The 22,007-nt window shown below is 47.3% G+C and overlaps 1 protein-coding gene across 3 annotated transcripts in view; it reads left to right on the top strand.

Moving 5' to 3' along the window:
* rnf220b (ring finger protein 220b) overlaps positions 1 to 22,007 on the top strand; it is a 28,690-nt gene that overhangs the window by 5,740 nt on the left and 943 nt on the right. The window contains exons 3-15 of one of the 3 annotated variants that reach the window (XM_076022809.1): positions 13,936 to 14,062; positions 14,942 to 14,984; positions 15,076 to 15,168; positions 15,597 to 15,639; positions 15,960 to 16,049; positions 18,050 to 18,093; positions 18,425 to 18,512; positions 18,916 to 19,015; positions 19,183 to 19,242; positions 19,326 to 19,369; positions 19,475 to 19,571; positions 20,992 to 21,100; positions 21,931 to 22,005. In XM_076022809.1, coding sequence (XP_075878924.1) covers positions 13,936 to 14,062; positions 14,942 to 14,984; positions 15,076 to 15,168; positions 15,597 to 15,639; positions 15,960 to 16,049; positions 18,050 to 18,093; positions 18,425 to 18,512; positions 18,916 to 19,015; positions 19,183 to 19,242; positions 19,326 to 19,369; positions 19,475 to 19,571; positions 20,992 to 21,100; positions 21,931 to 22,005 — 1,013 coding nt within the window. Of the gene's footprint in view, positions 1 to 13,935; positions 14,063 to 14,941; positions 14,985 to 15,075; positions 15,169 to 15,596; positions 15,640 to 15,959; positions 16,050 to 18,049; positions 18,094 to 18,424; positions 18,513 to 18,915; positions 19,016 to 19,182; positions 19,243 to 19,322; positions 19,370 to 19,474; positions 19,572 to 20,991; positions 21,101 to 21,930; positions 22,006 to 22,007 lie in introns of all 3 variants that reach the window. The other 2 variants (XM_076022808.1, XM_076022811.1) reach the window with 2 other exon arrangements.

Below are 22,007 nucleotides of genomic sequence, written 5' to 3'. Positions count from 1 at the left end.
CATGGCGTCCTGCTTTCATCATTTTATTCTCATTTTACCGGATTGCATTCACGTGGCCCGCACGCTCAACAATGGGTCGCTGCGAGTGTGTCGGTGGGAAGATACGTGTATTGCACATTTGGCAGAGCAGAGAAACTTTCCTTGTCAAAAGCAGTTTATTGTCATTCCCATTGGGACTGCACGGAATTTATGCCGTCTCTTTTCGGTCTTTACGCTGTTTGCTGAAGTTTATAAGCCATCGTGAATGTTGGAGACGGCAAAGATTTCTGTGTTTTTGTTTTTAATTGCATTTAATAAAAGAGAAGCAAAACAATTAGCTCAGAAACCAGATGTCAACCCAGATCCTGAAACATTTCCCCTGTTTTCAACAAAAATATCAATTTAAAGTTTAATGTGTAAGATATTTGGTTTAAATTGCAGAGGCTGATTTGGAAGAAATTATAATTTAGTACAAGTTACGAAAAAAAAACATTTTAGAATGTTTTATAGTGAGTATTCATCACAGTTCTCATAACAGTGAGACTTAACAACCTCGTTGATCATCGTAGTAGCGTTTTTTAATTCTATGCCTTAAAATGTTAATACCACCGTGACTTTGCTTTGTTGCATCAATCCCGATTTTGCATAGCCAGCCCTCCATTAAGACTAAAAAAAACTAAAACAAACAATCAGTCATAATCCCACCACATCGACGCCATTCACACCTTCCCAGCCGACAGTTTTCAGACAGCTGTTTATTCCAGTAACTATATTTCACTGCGGGCCGTGTCCTCCACCTGCGTGCGCTGATTTAATAACAGCCGGGCGTCTGCTTTTCCCTTTTTTCTCCTCTCCTTGGCAGCGCCGACTGACGGCTGCTCCTATCGACTGGAGCTTCCCGTTGAAAGACACAGTGTTTACATCCCAGCGGCAGACCGCAGGAGATCAATAGCAACCACTCGATGCTCATGCATACACATATAGTATCCGCCGCCCGCTATTATTCCCAGGGTGCGTCCACCGCCGCCGCCTATCAGGTGCACTTGCGCCGCGTGCGCCCGGCATCCGTGTCAAGGGCCGATATTTATTTATTTTCTCCCCCTCCCATCCCCCACTCCTCCTGCTGCTTCTGCTGATTTTGCGTGGGAGTGATCAGTCACGGGTAAAGAAAGAAAAAAAAAAAAAAAAAAAAGTTGAGGGAATCAAGTTGAAATGTAAGCAAGGTGAAACTGTGCGTCGCTGCTGCGCCCTCGCTGACCGCACCGCCCGCCCTCGCTCTGGCTTTCAAACCGGCGCGGCGAGGCAGCGTTACTCTATGAACAGTGTGTGTGTTTGATGTGAGAGCGCGCCGCGGTTGACTGTTCCCCCTCCTGCTGCGCCGCTAGTTTGTTCTCCCGATGTTCCGCCGAGTCGGGCCCGGCTTTCATCCCGGCGGGAGGTGGAAACTTTTACCGGCTGTTTAACCTCCCTCCCTTCATCTTGGCGACGGCGGGAGCTGAGGAAGTATTTTCGTCCCTTAGATTTGTGCATTGTTGTGTTGTTTGTGAGTGGTGCAAGCGCCTGTGTGTGTGTGGGTGTGGGTGAGTGTTAGAGATTCCATGCTGGCCACGTTTTTTTACGTGTCAGGCTGCTGGGACCACACGGCTTGAAGGAGACAGACGGGATTTCTATGAGTCTGGCAGGAGGCCTTTACAGTAGCGTGGGGAGATCCGTCCGTGTGTGTGTGTGTGCGTGTGTGTGTGTGTGTGTGTGTGTGTGTGTGTGTGTGTGTGTGTGTGTGTGTGAGGCTCTGGCTCTCTGTTTTTGCTCTCATTCTTTTTTCTTTTATTTTTTTTGCACGCTGACCATCAGCACCTGTTTGGCGGCCGACAGAATGTTGAGCCGACACCGCAGACACGACGCTGTCTCCTCCCACCTCGGCCACCTGCTGCGACGCCGCTGAGGGGCCGAGGAGGAGCGGAGCGGAGTCGGGAGGCAGGGAGGGGTCACGACGAGTGCAGGGCTGCGAGGGTCTCTCACCCAAACAACAGCCCTGCTCCTCCACACTGGCCCCTTCTCCTCCTTTCAACTCTCCCCACGCACCTGATCGACTTGCATGGCTGCCGTCTCTGATCTCTCTCTCTTAAAGGCGGACAGGGGACGTTTCTGCGGATGGACAGACGGCTACAGTCGCACGCTCTGAGAAGTGCTACGCACGCACGCACGTAGGCGCACACGTGCACGCGCGCGCGTGCACGCACAACAACACATACCCTCTCTGTCCCTGGAGCCCAACAAATCAGTCAGGCTGATAGGGAGGGCAGGAAGGCCAAGCGCTGGGGTTAAACACATGCTGCTGAGGAGCAGCGCAGGCAGGCAGGCAGACAGCAGCACCGCACGCCTGGGTGGCAGCCAGGAACTCGCACACACACACACACACACACACACACACACACACACACACACACACACACACACACACAAGCACATCTGATAATGTGTGTGTCTTGTATTGCCCCATGTATTTCATTTATTTCATTACAGCGACCGGGTGCAGATAGAGCCAAGTTGTCAATACGCTAAACGCATGTCAGGTTTAATCAGCTCACCTGGTCATAGTGTAGAATGCAAATCGTTCAACAAGAGGAATTCCCTGCAGTTCTGCTCTATTCTGTTCCACTCATCTATTTGCATAAAGCTTCGACATGTTGATTTTACAGATAAAAGAAACCATTAGCCCATTTTGCTGATTTCCTTCTTGGAAGCGCGTTAGCGTGCTGCACTTGACTTCTCTCCCCGGGAAATACATTCAGAGGGCAGGAAGTGATTTTCTAGGAGCAGCCAATCAAACGGTTTTTATGTAACGATGCTTTGTGTTGCTTGCGATTGGTTGAAACAGAGAAACCAACAAACAAGATTTATTTAAAATAGCCAACAATGTTCACAAAAATGCATGAAGATGAGAGATAGAGTGAAACACTGTCAATGATGTCTGGTGAGCACTTTATCAGACTGGCTTCTGTTGCATTGTCCACATGCCTGTTAGAGCATCAATCACAGTGAGCAGGTCCACTACCGTCCTGCTGGTCCCTGCAGTCACTGTCCTGCGTTGGCTTTCTGTGAACATTCGTCTCTTGCAACAGCATCTAAACCAGCCCAATGGAGACTTGGCTTTATATTTGCAATAACTACTATGTGCTTCCTGCACTTCATCAGATTTTTTTTTTGCTTGTGCTTAGACTCACGTGACCAGCTATCAAGCAGAGCAAAGAGTTGTCAGTAGGATTTTCTGAGCTGTATGTCATGGATTAAAAAGAAAATGTCCTCGTAACCCATCGTGAAACAGCAGCACCAGAAATAAAAAAGCTGTAAGGCCCGTAAGACTTTGATCCACACCTTTATAAGACAGTTCCATCGATGACGCACATGTGCGCCCTAATAAAAATCCCCTGCCTGATCGATCCGGCCCCTCGTCAGCGCCGCTTGGCCGATCGCAAACTCCCACCGGTGTCTTTGCCGCCCACCTCCCCCCCGCGTTAAAGGTCAGAGTTTGCCGGGACTGACCCCCTCACCCTGCTGCGTAGGGGTGTAAACACTCCCCTAATTCTCCTCAGAGAATAGCGCAGAGCCTCTGCCATAAATCACGGCGCCGATAATTGATAGGAAAACAGCAGTCCAGCAGTATATAACCTTTTATGTGTCGTCTCAACTCTTTATTAGGTTGCTAATGAGTAGCCGCGGATCACGGTGAGAGCTGAGAGCGGGAGTGGAGCCGGGTGTGGGGGGGACTGCTGGCTGCTACCACACACACAAATGCAGCAGAAACAGGAAGTGCAGCTGCATTGACACACAGCGGTGCGGGGCAAAACACTGAACCAAGCACAGGAAGACGCCCAGGAGGATATGCGCGTATGCAGGCATTCCCTCACACAAGACGCGCACATGCATATGCAACACACAGACACACACTGCCCGGCTCAGCGGTGTCCATTACGGGCTGCCATTAGTATGCAGATTGCGCTAATTGTCCCCGCGGACCACACATGCAGCGCTCAGCAGGCCCGCCAGGCTGAGTAACAGCAAAAGCCCCCCAACGCCTCCCATTGTCTCCGCCGCGACCCTGTTAGTGCAATTACAAATCAATCACCCAACGATTGCGGGATGCCGGCTGTGGATTGTTTCAATGCTAATGACGCCGCCGACTCGGCTACTGTAGTTTAGTGACTCGGCCGCCTGCTCTCACTGCAGTGCTGTGTGTGAAAATAACCACAGTTTTCAATGTGGGAATTGCGTCGAGCTAAGTTTTTCAACAGTGTTTCGATTATTTTATTAAGAGCGCTGTTCATAAAGGGCAAACTTATTGAGGTTTTTTAGACATCTGTCTTAGCGATATGAAAATTCAGGATTTGGAAGAAAGACCTCTAAAATACCCCTTCTACAGATACTTCCTTTGCATTGAAAGGTAGTTCTAAGCCATAGCTGGTCATTTGAAGTTTTTACATTATCAATTCAACTTTTAATAACAACTTCAATTAAGATAAAATCTACCGTGGCAGTCAAATTCTTGCCATGATTAAGACCTGTTCCCTTTTTTAATGCCATCCCCAGCCGGCCCTCAGCACTGAGTCACCAAAGGACACAAAATCTACCCCTATGAAATGGAATACCCCTTCAAGAGCAGGTTCAACATATGTGGCCTTTACTTTAGCAAGCACGCCTTGTTTTTATTCTTCGTGCCATCCTCAGCTGTTGCTAAGCGGCCAGTCTGGGCTCGGGGCATTTTCTTTTGTCCTATGTCATCATACGGGGTTGGAAAACAACGTCAAAATATGTAGAAATGCAAAACTGTCACGCACAAATTTATCCTTTCACTTAATGGCAACCAACCTTGATAGCTTAAGTTAGTTAAAGTGGACGTAACAGGGACACAACGTAGCTGACTGAGCTTGTGTTTCTTTGCTCTGGCACTTCAGTAAATAACCTTTTCAAAAGGAATCATGTACATCACTTCTGGTGGTCTTAAGGTCTGCGTGGGGTTGGGGTCCGAGGCTTGAAGAGGGTCCGGTCTCGTTTGGCAGCGGGTCAGAGCTCCCGCTCGGTGGAGCGGAAGGGAACTGAAGTGTGAGCGTCTCCTGCGTGACCCGGCTGAGTGCTGAACAACGGTGAGAAGATCTATACCTACTGGCGCTGCCGCCGGCCCCTTTGTTCTCCTGTGTGTGTGCTGACAGGGGAGATCGGATGGGCGTATCGACAGGGAGCTCACGCTGTGCCGCGCTCACCACGGCTACACACAAGTGCGCGTGTAACACATAAAGGAGTGCGGCCACGCTCAGAAATGTGTGGGCACGCACTTTTTTTTTTCCTCCCCTGCTGTAAAACCCACCCATTTTCTCACAGTGCAAAAATTCACATAAAACTCATGAGCGCAGCAGCGAGTTGGGTGTCTGATTCACAGGGCCGACGGCATGCAACTGTCAGCGGGGCAGCAGGGTGGGGAGAGCCAAGTCTGGGTGAGGCCGGGATACCACAGAGAGAGAGAGAGAGAGAGCGCTACTTCACTTTAATCTCAACGGGGATGTGTCAATATTATTTATCCATAAAAGCATTGTTTACTGCAATAGAGTACCGGTGATATAATAGGAAATGTCTTTATTGCAGGGATGTGGTCAGTGCAGCCAGTGTCATCTGGTTAAATCCATATTGTGGAGTTTACCACTGTTGACTTTTAGGGGAACAGCTGCTCCCTGCATGCAGATACAAACCACTGTCTGAAACAAATTGTCTGAAGTTTTATTCCAAATGCTCCAATTTCCCATAAAACTAGATAAAGACAAAGGCCAGAAAGTGACATGATTTTAATCTGAGTGTAATATTTTCCACTAAATGCTCCAATGACTTCTCTTTGAAAATAAAACCCCTGCCCCCACCAAACAAAAAACATTTTTTTTTTTTTTAGAAATAAATTGCCCGGTGAACTGCTGAACAGAAACCTTCAAAATATTGTTCCTCTCCAGGACGTCTTTTACACTTTGAAGTGAGGTTATCCTCCACCATCAGCGCTTTAAGTGCCTCAACTCCTCTTTATCCTCCATTGTTGTGGGCCGCAGGAGATTAGCAGCCTCTATCTCTCCACAATTTGAATATAAACCCCTCTGCCATCTGCCACGATTGTCTGCCCATACAGGCAGACACAATAACTTCCTGTAGGAAGTGTGACTAACCCAAACACAGGTGCGCCAGGTGCTGCTGTTGCTCTCGGACCAGCAGCGGCGGTCGACACTTTCTGACAGTATCTGATGTTATCGGGAGGGAGAGATGATTCATCTGTGATGGAGCTCCCAAAAACAAGCTCCCGCTGGAGGTCCACCAGAGACGGAGGCTCAATAGGGGCCCAAAAAAAAGAGGAAAACACAAACCCCTGTGATTAGTTTGGAGCGCTCTGCCAGCTCTAAGGAACTGTGAGGTCTTCGACAGAGAGCAGCTTAGTGTGTGCATGAGGGACAGGTGCAGCAGAGGGAGGCAGGTGAGGCTGTTTACCTCATCAGAGCAGCTGAGTCACATGACTGGCTAATTTCAGCAGCTCTGGAAGTGGCTGATCATTTCTCAGTTGTTAGTGGTGTGACCTGCAAACATAGTTGCAACATAGAGCTGCAATGATTTTTCGTTTAATCGTCTTAAATAGATGAAAAAAAATGCAAAATCTTCCTGAATAAAAGCTTAATTTCCCTAATTTTGCTGCCTCGAAACATAAGTTCCACTGTTATAATTCACACCGATGCTTATTGTGACGCACATGATGCCAGAATATGTTTTGTTTCAATATATCCTTTATTTTCTATACTTTTTGTGGTTGTTGTATATGTTGGTTCTGTGTTACATTTTCAGGATTTATTATTGCACATTCAAATAATTGTTTAATCAAATCAAAAAATCAAATTGAAAAAAATAATCAGTAGATTTATAAATTACAAATTATTTGATTAAAAAAAAGCAAAAAAAAAAAAAAAACAGAACTTTGTAGACCAGTGCAGAAATTGATTAAAAAATGTAAAGAACTCACTCAACAACAATTTTCTTTTCATGTCCATGCAAGGAGCTCTGTTTTTAATACATATGCTGCCCGAACAATGGAACCGTGTTATTTCAATTCAGGGAATAAAAGGAGCCTTGGTTCACTGCCTGCACCGGAAGTGTCAGAGTTGGCACTGCAGCCACCAACCTGTTGCAGCAATCCAAAGTGTGATTCAGCTGCTTCTATCTCCAGCGATAAAGAAAAACATGAGACACCGACCAATTTAGTCACACATCAGGGCAAATATCTGTAAAAGTGACAAAAGAATAATCATTCGATAACAAAATCCATGATTTTGTTGTGCTCGTATCGCCGGCGTATCGCTGCCGTAAATGAGTTTGACGCACTTCGCGCGACCGTTTGTTCGCCCCGTGAATGTTTGCAAAAGTTGAGCAACAGATTGATCGTCTCATTTTCTCCTCATTAGCCGCTAATTGAGAGAAAGAGTGAGTTGGGGGAAGCAAAATGAGGGCGAAATGACGAAGCGACGGCGAAGTGACGAGCGACGACGCAGACGGGGCCGCGCAGGGTATTAACACGAATTAATCAGCCGTCCACATAATAGTGCGGCGGCGGCGGCGCTGGGCCTGTATTTTCCCACTCAATCTAATTATCCTGTAATGATGGATTGTGATGTGTTTGTTAGCGCCCCTCGGTTCATGCTTCTCTCTGAATCACGGCGCCACGAGTTTCAACGCATAAAAAGAGGGGGGGGGGGATACTGTGCAGTCAACCTACTGCTACTTCTCTACTGCAAAGAAAAAAAAACCAGAATAGCTAACAGCAGGTTTGCGAGTATTTTTGTTGCATTTTTTTTTTTTCAGCGAGGCACTGATGGTGTCCTGCACATGCAAAATAAGAGGGGACAGTTAAAACGTCCATGATGGTAGATTTTTAAAGCAATATGTAATGTACCTCTCCTTAACTTGGCTTTGAAAAGCAACATAGAAGTTTTTGCAACAGCAGTAGCAGGAAACAACGCGCACCAGTGAAAGCTCTCCCTCTTCGTGTTTGGGCAGGAATTGACATTGAACCTGAACTGCATTTGACAGTCGCTCGCCCGGAGTGTGTCGAGAGAGCTTTTCATGTCCCGTCCTCTGTTGTTCAGTGAAACGCTGCCGGATCTCCGCGCCCGTCCTCAGGCTCCGGAGCAAACGCAGGTTGATGGTATCGGGATGAGTGACAGGCCACCGGCGAGCAGCTTCTTCATCCCGCCAGACTGGCAGACAAAGAGGCCGTGTCAGAGGGATTTGGCATTTGTTGAGCTCGACTGTTTTACAAGTTTTGCTCTGTGGGAAATGTTGGGGGTCGCGGTAGCTGTTACAATTATTTATTTTTATTTTGGGAGGGGGGTGACCTTCTGTAGTGTTTCTCATCGGATTTCAGCTGGGGCTAAATATTCCTCCCCAATCTCACCAAACTTGAAGGATTAGCAGCCAAAACCGGCCTGTATGTGACACTGTCAGTTTTTTGTGTGTCTGACACTGAACTGGGATGCGGTTTAAAGTCGCAGCTCTGAGTCTGTCACACAGATGCAGGTTACAGCCTGTTTACGTCCCAGTTGTACGCACGCTGTCAGTGCACCTCGTGTCAAAATGCACTTTATAGAGTCTATATAGTGGCTCGCCTTAACACGAAATGAATAGCCAGCCACACAAATTCTGGCAGAAACTGCAGAAACAGTGGATGTGAACATAAGAGATGTGTATTTTATGTAGGTTTTGTCACGTAAAAATAACCAAATAAGAACAGGAACTAGAACAAGACTTTATTATTTTAACTCTGGCTACATTCTCACTGAAATCTGGCGCGCCTGAAGCCCCAACATGTATCTCAAAACATTAGTTTAAACCCAGTCTGACCTGCCGAGTACCACTGAGAAGAGGTTGGATGTCCAGTCTGTCATTCCAGATGTCTCGAAACAACTATGGTGCGATTCTGTGGCAAACAACAAGAGATACAAATACCTCTTTTTTTTCTTTTTCTTTTTTTTTTTTTTTTTTTAACTTAATTTGCTTTTAACCAAAATTTTTCAAGGCAAGAAAAAAAAAATAATGCAGCAACAACTGGGTCTAAATCATGTCGCAGAACAGACAAAAATGTGTATCAATAGACACCGCAGGGTTTGGTTTTATCACTGGGTCTTAGGAGGGAGTCCAAGAAATAGCAGCAGGTGTGATCAGAAATGAATCCACACACCATCCGAGCCGCGGTTAGCGTTTCGAAGCCGTCTGATATTTCTGCCGGATGTGCCCTTTAAGTGGCCTAATGCCAAGGACAGTCCCAACTTTCCCCCCTCCACACCTCCACACACACACACACACACACACACACTGACTTCCGCCCGGCCGTCTCCAATCTTCTGAGTCCCTATCAAAGATCATTGAGCCATGCATCTCAATGAGGGCCAGATTGATTGGAGGGAGCAGAGCGGAGGCAGGCTTCGATCTCTGCCCTCGGGTCCTGAGAGGGAAAATATGGTGGAGGGGACGGAGTCGCACGGCCTCTGCAGTCCACTCTCCATCAACCACATGATTGGACGCGTGTATGCCGAGCCACGCCCGCACCTGATGGAACAATCGCAGAGGATGGGGGTGCGAGAGAGGGGTGAGAGGGGGGAGTGAGAGCGAGGGTCTTTGTGCTGATTGACCCGCGGTCACAAAGGTTATGTCCATTGATCTGCCAGGCAGGAGGGGAAAAAAAGGCAGTGGGGGGGCTTTTGGCCTGAGGCGCTTCAGAATGAGTCTATTTGGGGTTTAGGATTCCTGTCCGTTCCCAGCAGGAGCTTTTTCATCATGTGACTCCCCAGGACTCGCAGCTGATGCCTCCTTCTCCTCCGACTGCCCGCCTGCCTGCCTGCGTAATGTACGGTGCACTACAGAGGCCAAAGGCCAATCAATGCGCTACAAGAGGTTGATACAGATCTTATTAGTCAATGAATGATCATTAGTGGTCTAACGAGGCATTGATTTGTGCAGGGGCCAAAGGTTGCGGTGGTTGTGGTGAGTGTCTTTAATACATTAAACACAATTGATTACAGACTAACAGGAGGCGGTGGTGATGTGTTTTTTTTCCTTCCTCTTCCTTGAAGGATGTTGTTGGAGTCGGTCGGGGCGACGTGAGATCTGCAGCCTGGTTGCCTCGCGGCGCAACTTTTCCCTTTCATGTACTGGCAATATCAGCAATTAATCCAAAGCAGATATCTACGGGACGGACTCAAAAAAAGGGCCCGCCAGTGCCGGACTCGTGTTTCTGTTTTTTTATTTTTTCAAAGGCGGCGGCGGCGGCGGCGGCTGCGCCCCCTTTGAATAGCGGGCGAAGGAAATGACTGTGCTCGGAGCAGATGTGTTAGCGCGGTGCCTATTATGTTCCTCATTAAATACCAACCTCTCAATAGGCCATTATTTCACCAATAAAAAAACAAAACGGCCGCCTGCATACTTTCCGCACGCCCTCTTCCTCCTCCTCTTCCTCCTCCGCCCTCACAGAGGGTAAAAAAAAAAAAAAAGCAAGCCCCGACTAATATCCTGCATGCGATGCTTTTAAATAGGAAGCAGGCGGCGGGGGCAGGGCGGGGTACAGGTGTGGCAGCAGCCAGTGACTTTTATGGGCCCTTCCAGCTCCTGTGAAAGTGTGCCAAGGAGCTGCCTGCCGCACACAAACCCCCACCGGCTCACTATTAGCCACCAAGCGTTCACTCGTGCCCACCGGTTATATGCAGTCTGCTTGTTACGGCTTTATGGAGGGATTTCTGATGTGCTCAAGGAATTGTTTGATGATTGGGATAATGACGCGCGGTCGGAGGGAGTCGTCTCAGCACTTTATTTTAAAAAAACAAAAAACAACCCCAGACCCCCCCAACTGCCTGGACCCCCGGACCCCCGGCGTCCTCGTCCCGGGGTCCTCGCTGGCTCGCTGGCTCCTCCTGCCACTCACAGCCGCTCATCCCTCCTCACGTCACTCAGAATTACACGGCCCGCGCAGGTTTTGTCACCGAGGGGACGTTTGTCACCGTGTGTCGTCCCCCCCCCACTCCCTCCACCCCCCCTGCAGAACAGCCTTTTCATGCCCCGGCATAATGTCAGCGGGTGACATCCAGGCCTGATGTGATGTGGCATTCACTAAAGGTCATGTTAGGCATCTCCGCTCCGTCTGCATCAGCAGAACTGGCAGCCGTCATATGGGCGCTGGCACCGGCCATTACCCAGGCCCTCGGGGGGCCGGAGTGGGGGGGAGAGGGAGGGGGAGGAGGGGGGGGGGGCGCTTTGAGGATTTGTCAGCGGGATCCTGATCTCTCTGTTTCGGTTTGGCGAGCGCCGAACGCCGGCAGTCACGGTTTGATGCAGAACAATGGAAAGTGGATGCGAGCATCAATCATGTGCGGGGCGGTGCGGCCGATATCTCCCCTTCTGTTGCCCAAACATAAACTTCGCTATCGCGCGATGCCGTTTGATAGCGGAGTAACGGGCCGCACGTTTTTTGATGGCTTACGAATCTGTGAAGATACGAGATAGGGAACGCGTTCCACCCGCGGTTGTTTGTGCGTGCTTATCTGCGCTTCTCCCTCCTGTCAGGAAATAACAGGCATTTTTTTTATAGATGTCTGCAGGGTTTCCAGTTGTACCCAAAAGTGCTTTTTGCAAAGTGATTTTCGAAACGGTTTATTCAATTTGCGAGGGGCCAGAAAAAGAGGATGAAAATAAAATTGATGCCGTTCCGATTTGCGCCCTTTTTGTTTTGCTTTGTTTTGTTGTCTTCACCAGTGCTTAAATATAGCCAGACAAGTGCTCTCTCCAGTGGGAGCAGGGAGCAGAAAGCAGCTGGACAAAGGCTAGACGTCCAGGAAAAGGAGGTCCTGAAGTGGCCAGACAAAAAAACAAAAAAAACAAGAGTGGGTTGGGGGGGCTGACACGGTAACAATCGACTGAGAGAAGAGACAGTGAAACCATTAGGACGCCGGCCAGTCAGGCTCAGCCAAGCAACCCAGGCACGACCAATCCGCAGTGGCCTGGTTGCCGTAGCGAGGGAGAAGTTAACAAGACACCAAATCCAGGTTTTACAGCCCGCTGTTGTACATCTGAGACCCCCCAGGCAGAGCAGGCTGAGGCTGACTGATGCTGACAGGCTGTTTGTGGGCGGGACGGGGTGGCGGGGGAGGGGTGGAGGGGTGGAGGGGTGGAGGGGTGGGGGGGTCAGCTGGGGGATGAGGACATGTAAAAAAAAAAGAAAAAAAAAAGTGGTCATGAACCGGCGACTGTCACTTAGCGGAGGTGCCGAGAGGCCTCAGCACACACACACACACACACACACACACACACACACACACACACACACACACACTGGCCACCGCTGCTCCTTCTAATCTGATGTCACTCGGGGGGATTGAGGGTGGGGAGGAGAGGGGTTGGGGAGGGGGGGACTTATCCAAAAAGTGGACCAATAAAACACCTGAAAATCAAATCCCCATTGCTCTTATCGCGGCGCCATTCGGAGACGTTATCTGTGCAGGTAATGTGGTTATAAATTCAATTTCAGCGCCGAGATTTCATTGTTTACTGATGCCTGCATGTTCCGGGCGGCGGAGCGCAGAAAGCCCAGGAACGCTCGATGCGTGTCGGGAAAAGTCATTTAGGCTTCCGTGAGGGGATGCAAAAACGGCACGGCCGTGTGTGTGTGTGTGTGTGTGTGTGTGTATGTGTGTGTGAGAGAGAGAGCGTATGATGGGGGGTGTTGGGGCAGGTGACTCCACCAAGGACATTTGACTCCTTCCTTCAGCTTGGGCCCAATGTTTTATTTAGAGAGCGTTTTGTCCTGTTTGGTTCCTGGTTATTCGGCCTTCATAGCTCGAGAAATGTCAGGGGATGACATCACCCCGTCCCGCTGCCCATCATTTAGGGCTGAGGCCAGAAGGTCCATAAGAGGTGGTCCTTGAGGACCGTGGAGATTACAATCTCACAGGTTCCTCTCAGTTTGGAGGCTCTGAGTCAGGTGCACCATGCGGCCCACGCCGCCGCGCACCATGTGACCGTTGGCTTTCAGGAGTAAACCTCATCTACTTGGTAAAATCTTGATATAGTGGAGATCCTGCGGCTCCCAGCTGGCTGTTTATGGCAGCAATCCATCAGTGGGGCCCAATGGGCCGAGTGTCCCTCCTGGGTAATGTTCCTATTGACAGCCTATGATGTCAACGTACTGACAGCGGGCGGCTGTAGCGGCGGTGAGTCAGTGTTTTATATGTGTGTGTGCGTGTGTGTGTGTGTGTGTGTGTGTGTGTGTGTGTGTGTGTGTGTGTGTGTGTGTGTGTGTGTGTGTATGCAACCTTATTTCGCTCCTGTGACTGTCTGTAAGCGGGACATGCAGGTCCAGTGGACACAGGGTACATTGAAATCTGCCGTCGATGGGGAAAAAAACATCTTATGTGCTGCTGCGATCATTTAAAGAGAGGTGCTGGCTTATTTCAATATTCTGGAAATGTTGATTCCATTTATGAGGTTTCTTATGAGCGTAATAAGATTTTTTATTAATACAGCTGTGCCCATGAAATGACATTATATTATATCCCAGACGGGGAGCGACTTCCTGTGTGGGGTTTTCCCATGATTTCCACTTCCCACCCAGTTTCATAAAGGTGCTCAGATTTCCTCAACTTGCTAACGTGTATCCCAGTGTGTGTCCAGTCAGTCCCTTCACGAAATGCATTGTTGTTGTTGTTGATGATGATGATGATGATGAGATGATACAGAATACCGAAGCCTCGTTTAACCCAAAGAAAATGAGCAGGCGACATCATGTTTTCTGAAATGGTAGCAAACCAAGCCGATTATTCAGTCTTTTTTCTGTGCCATCTTTTTTCCTTTGTGTATTGTTTTTCCTAACACGAGGGAACTTGTCTTCACTGTTTGCAGGAAAGCTGAAGTGTCTGTACGACGCTCAGGCCCCAGTTTGCCCCGTCTGCCAGGCCGTTCTGCAACCAGGAGAGCTGCAGGAGCACATGGAGCAGGAGTTGTCCAAGGTGGTCCAGCTGCAAATAAGGTATCGGCATCATCATCATCATCATCATCATCATCATCATCATCATCATCATCATCATCATTCTGCCGCTCTCTCTTCAAGTGTTTTCATCGCTGATACATGTTATTCTTTCTTATTTATTTATTTAGTTAGTTAGTTAGTTATTTAATTATTTATTTATTCATTTATTATTTTATTTTTTGTGCTGGTCAACTTTGAGTTCCAGACTTAGACTTGACAGATTTCTCGGTTAGAGGCCCCCAGTTTCCCGAGGTTACTGTATATCTTCTGTCTTTTCGCCTGCATATGTTTACAAGCTGCCTCATTGTTTCCTACATATTTCATATTAGAGCGCCCACCCCCAGGCCACAAATCATACAGCGAGAGGGTAATGTCCTGATAATGGCTCCCCCTGCACACACACAGTCTGGAAACATACACAGGAGGTGCAGAGGTGCACACGTGCGCGCTCACACACACACACACACACACACACACACACACACACACACACACACACACACACACACGCACACACATGCATTACCTGCTGCTTAGAACAGAAGAATGATTCCTCCAATAAAGACATTACACTCCAAATCTGCTTAACGACCGCTCCATGGACAGTAATGGTTTCAAATTGAACTTGGCCCACGGGGACATGTATGTTGGTGTAAGTGTGTGTGTGCGTTGGTGTGTGTGTGCGTGGGTGTGTGTGTGCTGCACGTGCAGCATCTTTGACGGACACAAAGTGTAACAGCGTGTCACACACACACAAAAATTCAGAGAGGATAGGAATAGGGATTATTTATGAGATGATCTTGAAAAGACAATATTGCGTCTATGCACGCGCTTCATAAACACACAACCTTGTGCGTTATGTGCTTCCTCTCTGTGCAGCGGCGCTCCGGTGCAGCAGGACCAGCTCAGCAGGACTCCCAAGGTAACCAGCAGATGAAGCTCACAAGTTCCTGACGTGCACGTCGGCCTTGGTCCCTCCGTTCTCACCTGCTCTCTTTTTTCTTCCTCTGCAGTCTCTCACACTTTCTCTTCATATCAAACGGGAAGGAGGTTCTCCCACTTCGCCGCTGCGGCCGTCCGAAGACGCCCACTCCGACAGATACCAGGTGATGCCGGTGTTGCCGCTTGCAGTCTGAGGACAAACTGCACGTGTGCAGTCCGCTGCACCAGTAGTCAGTGCTCTGAAACACCAGGCATAACTCACAGTTTACAAGATATATTTTTGAAATGTGGACTGAAATGTTAAAATTTCAGTTTGATTTAACCTGCTAATTTACCTTCTACTTTCATAGTTGCTCATTTGAATTTTATTTAAAATTGACTGAATTCAAATGACTTTTTATAGATGTTTTTTTTTGACTGATTCCATGAAAAGAAACAAAACCGAGCAAACCATTTTCACCAGTTCAAGAAATGAATGAAACATTAGAAGAGAGCACAATAGTATTTGTGGCAACGAACAGAAAAAAGGATGTTTTCCATAACGAGCTGAAGAGAAAAAGAATTATCACACCCTCTCCTCTCCTTCTTGCAGACGTTTCTCCGTGTGCGGGCCAACAGACACACCAGACTAAATGGTACGTGGCCGCACCGGCTCTTGTGTTTCATTGCTGCTGACTCAGTTTGTGGTTGACAGAGGGCGTTTAGCTCCACAAAGTCAGTCAGCGCTGCACTTTTTTTTCTTTTTTTTTTTTACAAGTTTGGAAGCCGCTGTTTTATTCTACACGCCATTATCACGCTGTCACCCCTCCCACTCGCCGCTCAGCCGCGCAGAAATGGCCAACCTCCTTTTACTTTTTTTTTTTCATTTTCCCACCACATCTCCACCGGCCTAGCGCCCACACGAGCAGAGGAGCTATTAACCCCTTTCAACTTTGACCTCTTGATATGTTAACAGTCGATGACCTCTGCTGGTGCAGGTGCTACGTCAAATCTGCCCCATTACGCCCCCACTGCGCAGGAGCCCACCTAGACTGCACACAAGCTGGTAAGATGCACCGAGAGGCTCTTGTCTCTCCTCACTGACAACTTTGTTGATTTGCATTTTGTTGCCTTAATCTTCAAATTTGAAAATAAATTAATCATATGAAAAACATAAAGCATTCATTAAGTCACATATATTTACAAAGACCCTTTCATCAAGGGTGACCAAAAGTGTTCTGCAATAAAACAAAGACAATTTTTTCATTTTGGAACAATGACTTTCAAGGTATTAAATGTCACAACTCTGATCAGTATTAAAAGCTTGAATAATTCTAAATTAGTCACTTTTAAAATGAGATAAAAAAAAAAAGACTTGGTCAGTGATGGTGCATATGCGCAGCAACACCGCAACATTCCCGCTTTGACCGCAGGAATTCCAACAAAAGTTGCTTTGGTGACTTCAAATCCCTGTTCTGCTCTCAAAGAACTAAATTCTCTGATAAAGAAGTTGCACTGAGACCTTTAAAAGCACAGCCATTAAAACAAAGTGTGAAAAACATGTCACTTCTCCGCGTCATTGTGCGCTCGTTAAAAGAGAGAAAAAAAAAAATCAGCTGATCTTTAACGCACAAAAACGCTGAAAGACTTTGAATGTAACCTCCCAGAGAATCCTCAGCACAACGTCCGACAAACAAAAGAGAGAAATTGGCCTGGGAATAAGTGAGCGGTGACGCCACAGCAGCCGCTCGAGCTGTCTGAGGCCCCCTTTCACAGTGAAATAATGGTCCCTCTGCAGCCACGCAGACGTTTGGACCCGCCGCGAGGCGGACGTCTCGCTGCTGTCGCCGAGCTTCCCCGGCTTCTTCTCCCGTCCCCCTCACGCAGGCCGGCGCTGTCGAGCTCTGTTAGCCTTTACGGGGCTTTATAACAGGACGGCATAATGAGCTTCTAAATACATGTCAGGCAGGAAGAAAGGAGGAGGAGGAGGAGGAGAAGAAGTGGTGGTGGGAAGTGGTGGTGGTGGTGGGGGAGGGTCCCCCCCTCTCTTGATTAATCAACCCCCCCTCCCGCCTCCACCACCACCACCACTCTCTCTCTCTCTTCTGTTTGATGAGCTCCTCCTCATCTCTGACCGTCTCTTTAACCCTCATTATGTTTCGCCGGGATGCCGGCGATTGGGTCGCCGCTGCCGTCGCCACCAGCTCCTCTTGTGTGTCCAACCCTTCCTCCCACCCCCGCCCACCTCTTCCCCTTCTGAGGGGAAGAGGTGGGAGCGCTGTCTTGCAGCCAGGAATTAGAGGGTCCTAAAACTTAATGTCCCCTTATGCAGTGTGCTGTCAGCGGCGGGGGTCGCAGGGGGAGACAGCGTCGTTGGGGGGCGCAGTTGGTGTTCTGCCATGTTAACTTTTATATCAGAGGGGAGGGTGGATGGTGGAGGGTGGAGGCAGTAGATTTTGCAGCAGCATGAAAAATAAATGGAAGTGTGAAGAGTGCAATCGCACAGGTGACTTCAGCACGAAGCTCAGTGTTTTCAAGTCGGCAGGAATGATGAATGTGTCCGTCACGTTTACAGACATTCACAGTTTACAGTTCTTCTGAAATGACGAATAATTAATGTGGAAAATGTTGCCTCCCCTCCTCAACGCAACTTTACACTGTGACACATTTGTAGAAAAATATTCATTTAAAAAAGTTTATGAAATATGTTTGCATAAACACTGAGGTAGAGAGGGGAACCTGACCTTGATTTTTGATTACATTTCATGGAAAGAAGTTACATTTTCACATGGAATTAGTAGTGGGTGATAAACTTAAATAACAGAATCGGAGCCATAAAACATGAAACAGAAACGTCAATGCAATCAGCCCCATCGTTCATCTTCACTCATACCTGCAGCCACAGATTAAAAGAAGTTTCAAATCTGCAATTAACAAAAAGAAAATTACATAAATTAATAAATTAATAAATAATAAATAACTTTTTTGTAGGAGCAACTGTGTCATTTAAGATATTTTAAAGTGACCTCTGCTCATCGCTCTCCTGCCTTCTCTTTTGTCTTCCAGTCCGGATCGGGAAGCTGAAGAGGAGGAAACCGGAAGACGGGCAGGTACGAGACAAATCTTTGCTTCCCTGAACATCGTAGCCCAAGCGGAGGTGAGCGCACACACGTAGCCGACGGATCTCGGCTCGTTGAAGAGTGCCTTTTTGGCTCGTGGTGGTCACATGACATCAGCGCAGCCGTCAGTTGGCGGTGTGCTCATGTGAAAAGAGCACGGCTCACGGTTCACGGCTATCAAAACACAAAAAGCTGATTTGTTACCGGAGGCCATGTGGACGTTTGCAGCTGGACGGTGAAACCGTTTGTTTATCTTTGTGTGTGTGTGTGTGTGCGTGCGTGCGTGTGTGTGTGTGTGTGTGTCTCTGCGCATCTGTTTCAGGAGGGTTTGGTGGATGTCGCTCCTCTGGATGATGACTGGAATGAAAGGAGAAGGATACAGATGACATCTATAGTCGGAGGGATTAAAGGTGAGCATGAATGTGTGTGTGTGTGTGTGTGTGTGTGTGTGTGTGTGTGTGTGTGTGTGTGTGTGTGTGTGACCGGTGCGTGCTTGCAATCCAGGTCCCGTCGCGTATGATCTCATTCAGTGGAGGGTAACTAATGCGAGTGAGTGACAGTGGTAAAAGCCGCTGAACTTTTCATTACGGATTACAGCGGAGCGGCATGCCTGCGAGCTCGGAGACGGAGCAGCAGCAGGAATCTCTGACCTGCAAACGTGTCACGCACCGTCACAAGCGAGGGGGGTGGTGGGTGACGGCCAACGCTTTGCCGTCAACCCCGAAATCAATCCTTGCGTGACCTCAGGCTTTTAAAGCGCTTTGCTCTTTCTGTTTTTTTTTTGCCTCCTAACGTGTCCTTGTGTCTGCTCAGGTGCGGCCCAGGTAAGCAGCAGCAGCTGCAAGGAGGGCAGAGACAGTGACGCCGACCTGGACGTGGACGGAGACGACACCCTGGAATACGGCAGAGCTCAGTATCCTGCTCAGCTGACAAAAACAAAGATGTTTAATGCTCGCCGTGCATTCAGGCTAAATGAATCGGAGCTCGTTTGTGAAGTAAAAGCAAAAGCAACATTTTTTAAAAAAGTTTTAAAGATTTTGGCTCGGCTCGGTTGTTCTGTTTCCTGACCTCCGCCCTCAGATACACAGAGACAGATGTCATCCCCTGCTCAGGAGAAAGCTCCAAGGAGACGGCAGTGAAGTAGGCGTCATATCTGATTGAGAAAATAAAAAAGTCAAATCATCAAAATGCTCTAAATGCTTTTTCGTCTCCTTTTCAAGCAGCCAAGAATCCACCCAGGTGCTGCCCAAGTGGCCGAGTGACGCCGGTAAGTTTAGCGCACTGTGAATGGATTTGTTAATGGAAAAAAATAAAGTGACCGGAAAGGAAAATGTTACTGATGATGAATCTGCTGTGGATGTGGTTCACTCAGGAAGTCCGTCCACCAGCAGCGGAGAGAAAGTGGACTGCAGCAACGCCGCCGCCGCCGCCGGCCTCCCCAAAACCTGCAAAAACTCTGAGATAGAAATGTAAGAACCTCGGAATTTACTTTAAGTTTGTGTCCACACGGCACATGATCACCTGAGACACACACTGGAGTGGAACTGTATTAACGAGTTTCACTTCTCAGTCAAATGAGAGAGGACCAATCAGAAGTAAACACTGATTCCATGCAGGAGCAGTGAACTGAAATCAAAGTGGATTTCGATATAAAATGTGTGTGTTTTTTGGTTGCATGTATTGTTCAGTAGGCAACAGTTTAATTGAGGGTTAGATCTAAATGTGTAAAAAAAAAAAAAATAATAAATTCAATTAAAAAAAAAAAAAATCAGGTGGACTATAAATTCTTTAATTTTATTCACTCAATGCTTTTTGGCTTGAAATTAATCATTTATTTATTCTATGTTCCTTTAGTGTTCAGTGTGGATATTATTTTACTTTTCTTTGAGAAAAAAAGAAACAATTTTCTAAATTGAACGTTTTTTGTTGTTTTTTATTTTTTTTTTTAAAAAAAAGGCCTCACACACAGCAACTTCTTTTCACAAGCCCCAAAACAAATTGTATAAAAAGATTTAGAAATATTTAGTTATGTGTTGTTTAAGATCTTCACGCAGGTGACCTATCAAAACAGGTCAGCAGCAAACATAACTGCACTGACAACCATTCAAGTGAAGATTAAATTAAAAGCACTGAACAGAGGAGGAAATGTCAGTTTTGAGAGTAGACCATACCTAACGTACAGTAAAATATGTAGTTAAAACCCTGCCAGAATGAAAATGAGTCATTTCTCACTGTCGCCCAGCTGCCCCTCAGCTGTAAGCCGGTTAACCCCCATCATTTAGACACCGTGTGGCTGATGAATCCAGGTCCAAACCAGCCAATCAGAAGCAGGAGATTCAGAGCATCTGTTACTGTAAACTGTCAAAGGTCCAACGTGGCTTCCCTGCATTGTCTCGCTACCTGCCCCTGCTCCCGGCTGCACGACGCACAATACTATATCAATGTGATGATGTCATCAATCAAGGTCAGGGCCGGCGACGCGCCCGTGTTTGCACATTTCATCACGCGCTAATGCGCTGTGGCCCGTCGGCCTGCCAGTGCACCATGTTTGCACGTGCGGCCTAACCTGTAATTGTTGTACATGTCTGTCTGAGCATCTGCACAGGACCCCCCCCACCCCCCCCCCTCTATCCACCACCGCCTCATCTAGCCCTGCCTCCCCACCCTCACTGCTGAGCCTATGATTAATGGGACAGCGAATGCAGGAGGCAATGTGATTGCTGATAAATTTCATGCTCAGTGTCCATGTTGGCCAGCGAATAATTTAATCTGTCTGCGATTTATAAATGACTCTCCAGTGTCCGCCTAACTCGCCCATCTCCCCTCTCGTCTCCGCGGTGCGTGTGTGTGTTTGTGTGTGCGTGCGTGTGTCTGTGTGTGTATGTGCAGACTCTCCGAAGACTCCACGCCGACAACTCTGAATACGCTCAAAGCTCGGATACGGGATTTGGAGAAACAGTTGTCTAAAGGAGACAGATTTAAATGCCTCATCTGCATGGTGAGTGTACCAGGGCAAATTAGAGGCACAAAATAGAGATGCTGAAAACTGAATTGCTAATCAGGCCAGTGCTGACAATAAGAACAAACTAGCTGAGATGGAAATTAGGCCACAAAACTGCAGCAAATGTTTCTGCCCGGTGCTTAGGAAGGAAGAATATGTGTTTGTTTGTTTTTTTGTTTTTTTTAAAAAGGGAAATATTAGACAGTTTTAATCACAGATTAAGTTTTTAGGATTCTGAACAGGATGGATTTTCTTTTTTTTTTTCTAATAAAAAATTTAAACCACAGATTTAACAGAAGCAACTTGTGAAGATTCCTTGTTATTTTTTCTTCCAAATTGTGGCTTAAAACATACGTTTTTTTTTTTTTTTTTTAATTAAGTAATTTTGATTGCAACTTTAGAAATGAGCTTTTAAAATCTTATAAACAGTAAGTAGTACTCTTGTGGAAAATGTCTTTAGTATTTTCAACATCATCCATATAATTGACTGACTAATTATGTACGCCTGGGTATCTATCTATCTATCTATCTGTCTGTCTGTCTGTCTGTCTGTCTGTCTATCTATCTATCTATCTATCTATCTATCTATCTCTCTATCTATCTATCTATCTATCTATCTATCTAATATGATAAACATGATCGATGCATTGCCCAGGTAATTTCTAAATAATATTTTTTTCCTGTGTAATCAGTCTACCACACTTCGGTGTGACGGATGAAGAGTAAACCTGAGGCGCTTTGGTGGAAGTCGAGCCCATCTGTAAGCGCTTACTGTAAAGGGACCTCTAGCGGCAGCTTATTGTACTACATCATTTTCTCCCTTGCAGGACACGTACACCACCCCGCTGACTTCCATCCAGTGCTGGCATGTTCACTGTGAGGAGTGTTGGCTCCGAACGCTGGT

The sequence above is a fragment of the Nelusetta ayraudi genome, unplaced genomic scaffold (genome assembly GCF_046127955.1).
Source record: "Nelusetta ayraudi isolate G7.1 ecotype Tasmania unplaced genomic scaffold, CSIRO-AGI_Nayr_v1 ptg000013l, whole genome shotgun sequence".
NCBI lineage: Eukaryota > Metazoa > Chordata > Actinopteri > Tetraodontiformes > Monacanthidae > Nelusetta > Nelusetta ayraudi.
Note: the sequence above shows the minus strand (reverse complement) of the source record. Positions and strands in the feature narration are given on the sequence as shown.